At 47.8% G+C, this 5,912-nt stretch overlaps 1 protein-coding gene across 1 annotated transcript; it reads right to left on the bottom strand.

Moving 5' to 3' along the window:
- Positions 1–658: 658 nt before the first annotated feature.
- On the bottom strand, positions 659–5,179 carry DCTN3 (dynactin 3 (p22); the record flags this gene model as incomplete). The annotated part of the gene is made up of 5 exons (XM_009871539.1): positions 659–757; positions 2,332–2,391; positions 3,109–3,167; positions 3,803–3,886; positions 5,093–5,179. Coding segments are annotated over 5 exons (380 nt in total), but the record flags the coding sequence as incomplete, so codon positions are not given.
- Between the last annotated feature and the right edge of the window lie 733 nt (positions 5,180–5,912).

Here is a 5,912-nt window from a genome sequence, read left to right on the forward strand (position 1 = left end):
GGACAAGGGGTTTCAAACTGAAAGAGGGTAGATTTATACTAGATATTTCTAAGAAATTCTTCACTCTCAGAGCAGTGAGACACACAGGTTGCCCAGAGAAGCTGTGTCAACCCCCTCCCTGGAAGTGCTCAGGGCCAGGCTGGGCGGCAGTTTGAGCAACTTCGTTTAGTGGGAGGTGTCCCTGCCCGTGACAGGGGGTTGGAACTAGATGGTCTTTAAGCCCCCTCCCAACCCAAACCATTCCATGATTCAATGAAACCACCATCAAATTCATGCAGACTCCCATGGAGCAGCTCCTTGCCTGGGGGTCAGCCCAAGAGTGAGTCCTCGCACCCAGGGAAGAAGAGATAACAATAAGCGCTTCAGGACTTTACTATGGTCTGCAGTAAGAGCAGAAAGGGATTTTTAAATATGTTACAAACCAAAACACGATTCAGGGAAGCGCAAGATTTGTGAACAGTGGCATATAAATAGCATGCTTCTACTTGGGGCTGACAGAGCTGATCCGCAGAGACAGAGTGCTCGCGAAGAGTCTGCGACATCACTTGCAGCACGCTGACATCACCAGGGGGAAGGTGCTGAGGCAGCAGGGCACAAGCTGAGCCGCTGCCTCTCCAGCAACACCAAACACCCGCCTCCGTGGTTCTCAGGGCTCTTGGCTTTGCCATCACTCTGCCACAGGTTTTGCCTCCTTGGCCATTTCCAGGCGTGTCAGTATTTCATGCCACTGGACAAACTGCTTGGAGAGAAGCAGGGTCTGGAGACGACTCTTTTAAGGAAACAGATGTGGTAGCAGCCAAAACCAGAGCGCCCTGACAGCCCAACAGCACTGTTACAATCCCGATTCCTTGGGAGGGAAAACAGGTCCCCAGGCTGCAGAAAGCCCGCAGCAACTCCAAACCATCCAGGTGTTGAGTCACTGCACGGCACCAAACACTGATGGCAGCCCAAGAGGCACTTCTGAACACAGTGTAATGCTGCATTTCAAAGGGCTTTCTACAGAAAAAAAATCAAGAGCTTTCCTACCCACTGTGCTTTTAGGACTTTTCTCAGCACTAGATGTGTTGGATTTGTCTAGTGGGGTTTTGGTAGCAGGGGACTAGAAGACTGGCTCCGGTGGGAAGCTTCTAGAGCCCCCTCCCAGTTACAAGTTAGACCCACCTCTGGCCAAGGCCAAGCCAATCAGCACCTCTGCAAAAAAGAGAGGGGAAAAACCCACTAGGGGAGTTCTTTCGTCTTGGGGGAGTTCTTTTGTCTAGCGGAGGAGAAGGATATGAGGAGCAACCATGTGGACACCAAGGCCATTGAAGAAGGAGGGGCAGAGGTGTGCCACAGCAGAGATTCCACTGCAAGCTTACGGTGATTTGGCCGGCTGAGACCCTGTGATGACTGACGGTGGACCAGATTGCCACTTGCAGCCTGTGGGGCACCCCAACAGGGCGGCCCATGAAGTGTGCTGTGACTCTGGGGGAGTCTGTGCTTGTGGGAGGACTGCAGCCCCCAGGAGAGACCCGCACTGGAGCAGTTCAAGGAGAGCTGCAGCCCTGCGGCAAGGACTCGTGTTGGAAAGTTTGAAGAGGACTGTCCCCTGTTAGAGGGATACCATGTTGGACCCAGGGAAAATCACAAGACCTCTTCCTGAGGAGGAAGGAGCAGCAGACACAATGCCTGATGATGGACTGATCACAACCCTCATCTCCCGCCTCCCTGCACCACTGGGAGAAACTGGGAGCAGAGCTGACCCTGGGAAAAAGGGAAGGGTGGGGAAAGGGGTATTTAAGATCTGGCTGTATTTTCTTTTTACCCTACTCTGATTTGATTTGTAAACTGGTGGTGGGTTTGTTGTTTAAATTAAATTACTGTTTACTCCACTAGACTACTGCTTTTTTCCCCCCTGAGCAGGAGTGGGCGAGCAGCTGCGTGTTTCCTTATTACCAGCTGGGTGGGCTCTAACCATGATACAGGATTATCCGCTGTTTGGCTCAGGGAGGTCGCAGGGACCAGCAGCCACCTGACAGAGATGTCAATGTCCACCCGGCCAGTTCCAGATCTGTAGCAGCACACAGGCTGTGCTGCTACTTTGTGCCGAGCCGCACTGTGAGCACATCCAGCACAGCGGCTCTGACTTGCAGGTGGTACTCTGCCCTTCCCATCTCAGAGAGAGGCAGTTCTGGGCCTCGGCTCTCCTCCTGAGCGGAGTATGACAAGAACACAGAAAGGGTACCGGCCATTAAGCTTAGGGCTGGGGATCCAACAGTATCTGATGGGGGGAACCAGCCCGGGAGACAGGCAGGCAATTCATTTGCATCAGGCCCAAGGCTCAAAGGATACCATTTTGTTGTAGTCCTCGAGAAGTGTCTTGACACTGTCAGTGAGATCATGACGCTGTTCCTGTGACGAGAGAAGCAACAGTGAGTAAGCAATAAACAAGCTGAATGATAACAGTCCTACCAGTTCCTGACAGCATGGCAGGGAACTCACCCAAGGCTGGTTACTGAGATTAGAGCTCAGACCCTGGCTGTGGCCACTCGTTGCAGCTGGAAGGGTTCCCATAGTGAAAAGAAGGTTACGCATACCTGTGCAGATGAAACCCCCTGGACTTGCACTACTGCCTGCCTCTTCTCAGTGTCCATGCTTTGCTTGCCCCAGAACGGAAACTCACAACAAAATCCTGAAAGGTGGCATTAGGCACTGTCCAGGCTACTCACTGCCAGCACCAGAAGAACTCAAATGGGGAAGCAAAGGGAGAAGTGACAAGGTGACAGTATCAACAGCCTTCCAGAAACCAGGACATTGAAAATGTCCCAGTGAAAAGGGGAATGCCAGTCAAATAAACCCACTGCTGCTTATTAAGTGCCACTCAGACTTGTTTTGAGGAGGGTTATGGTAGGCAAAGAGCTTTTCCAACTCAGACTCAGTTGTCAGGAACCCTGTCTACTTCCTCGCAAAGTGTTAAGACTTCTTTAAGACTGCAGTAAGAATATCCCAGGATTGAAAAAACTCTTGAGAGCAATTCAAGCAATTGCGAATACAGTGGTGTCAGTACAGCCACTGACAAATTGTTCCTCCTCCCAGCTAGTCAAGACCGTCGAAGAATATTCATGGTACCTGCTGCTGTACATGGATTTGTGAGAGTCGCTGCAGTTTGGCTGCATGGTCAGGAACCGCTGAAAGCACAGAAGAGAAATCCATTTTGTTTGGTTTACAGCATGTGGGATATACAGACCATTCCTTCTTCCACAAGCACATTACAGCAAAACTCCACACTCCAAATGCAAGTGCCATACACCACAGACATACCTTCTATGCAATAAAACAAACACCTAGCTACCCTGTATGTGAAATAGCAAGTTTATCTGCTAACTGCTTCTGGATGGCACAAGTCAGGGCGATGCCCACAGCGAGGGTTAGTCCAGAACTACATTAGAGTAATCTACTTGGATGAACTTTATGGCAAGCAATTAAAAAGCACCAGGAGCAGCAATTTTCTGGACACAAAGGAGCTCAGAGGAAAGAATGGCTGGCTGGTCACCATGCTCTCTGCCAAGTTGCGGTCTGTAACCTGCTTCCCGACTTACCCTATCACTTCCTCAACCCTGTAAAAGAGGTTAGAGCACCACAGGGGAGCAGCAGACATCCTACTAAGTTTGTAACTGCTTTATTCACACTATGTTGTATGCTTAGCTGTCCTCTCCTCTAGTCTGAGGCTCAAGAAAAAGAAATAAAGAAAAAAGAAAAGCAGGATAAGTAACAGCTTGGGAGGTGGCATTTGCAGCTCAAACTTGCAGAAGAACATGCGTACCTTGGATACTGGTACTGTCCAAGACAGGCTGGAGGTTCTTCACCTGCTCCAGAAGAGCTGCCCGGGAAGGAATAACCTGCTCCTCTGTTCGGGGAAGGACAAGAAGAAACGTCAATAAACACACAACACTGATTTGGCTTTTCACAGACACTGGTCATATAACTTTGCCAGTTGATCTAGCTCTACAGAAAGAGGCTTGTTTATGATTTTTATCATTTTACTTAGACTTCTGTACGGCTCCTTCCTGGATCTTGGTTCATAGTAATTTAAATCAGGAGAATCTTCACCAAGTTTCATTCACAGACTATAAGAACACAAAACTGAACCAAATTCTTTGGGACAAAAGAGGACAAAGCTAGAAGGTGTTTAAAAATATATCCAAACATCTTCCATTTTTGTCACAGACTAGAGAGTACTGGAAGTGGGATGAGGAAAACTGCTCTAGCTCCAGTTTTAATTTTCAAACTTCTATTAATTCGGGATTAAATTGGTCAACGCTAAAAAAAACAGAACTGATAAAACACAAGGGAGCACTAAGGATGACAGGCATCCTTGAACAAACCATCTCTCTGATTGCTCTAAAGAGGGTGCCTGCTAAGAGATATTAGTTGTTTAGCCTATATAAATAAGTTTTTAATAGAATGAATCCCTTAGAGTTATAATGTGTGATTTAGTATGCTCTTTGCTTAGCTCTACTTACTTGGCACGAGCAGATAGATTTGCTGAAGCCTCAAGCTACAAGCTGTAAATTTTCACCTACATTTGCTGAACTGGTAGAGAACTTCTATTCAAGCAAGGCAAGGCCTCCATAGCCAGCACAAACCAGAAGATAAGGCAGGTACAAGTGTCAATAGTGGCTGCAACTAGTCAAGATAATGGCCTGCTTGGAGACAGCAAAGGAATCCAATCAGGAGTCAGAAGGCATCGGAGGATCTCAGGCCAGAATCACCATCGGAACAAAGGGCACAAGAAAGGTGCAAGAAGGGCAGATATATGGTCTGTAGGGGTATAAATACCCAGGGATTTCTCTGTTCAGCGTCTCCCTCTGGAGGCTCCCAGCTTGAGACGACCCTGCTGCTGCACCTTTCTATTAAATTATTTGTTTTTATGAGATTCAATGCCTGAGATGCTGCTTTGGGAAACCTAGGGTTCAGATTGCACTCCTTCAACAGAACCTTGCAAGATCTTTACAACTAAAGGTGAGAAATCCACCCTGGTTCAGCTTGGGTAAAAGATAACTTTTGCAGTGCTAAAAACCTCTCCCCTGTATCCTCTCATTTCATGCCATACCTGCCAAGATGAACTGCAGCTTCATGGCATCTGGAACAGCCATCCTATCAATGTACTGAGGGTCGAGATATTTTATTACATCTTCGACTAGAGTGAAAAAATAGGTTTGGAGACAAAAGGCAGGAGAGACGTTATTGCATTTACAAGTGCAATATTCACCTAGGCTGTACATCAGGTTACTTTACAAACATTGCCCACCCAGGGTCAATTTCTATAGCACTTGAAAAATATCTGACTTTGGAGCATGTGACCAGGAAATGACAAATGGCTCAACTCATATAACTGCTTTGCCATGGACACCTACAATATTTGCTTTTTATTTTAATAAGGATATTAAAAGTGAGTGAAATCTGCTTCTTCCCACTCCTCAAGCAAAACCAGACAACAGGCCCCTCCATCCTGGTTCTGAACATCACCCACAAATACACATTTTTATACTCAACCACCGCAACCTTGGACCACAACAACCCCCCCTAAGCAGCCTCCTCCTTCCACGATATCAGAGAGGAAAACCTGGCCAAGAGACCGCTTTGCAGGACAAAGCACCACTCCAGCATCCACTCCCGACATCTCCCAGCTAAGAAGTGTCTCCTCAGATCTGAGCAGCAGCATCTGCATGTGACCACTACTGCTCCCACTGCACACACAGGGGAGAGCTCCTCGCCCAAGAAGTCCAACAACCTTCAAGGTCGGCACCTCAGGCAAAGCAAATCACTGCACTGATCCTGTTGTCGTAAGGATGGCAGAATGATTTTTACTGCCTTCTTAAGGCAAATCAGTCTTTCAAAGAATAGAGCTTTAAGGATGGGAAGAGATGACA

Source organism: Apaloderma vittatum, unplaced genomic scaffold, assembly GCF_000703405.1.
Source record: "Apaloderma vittatum isolate BGI_N311 unplaced genomic scaffold, ASM70340v1 scaffold34706, whole genome shotgun sequence".
In the NCBI taxonomy this organism is placed as follows: Eukaryota; Metazoa; Chordata; class Aves; order Trogoniformes; family Trogonidae; genus Apaloderma; species Apaloderma vittatum.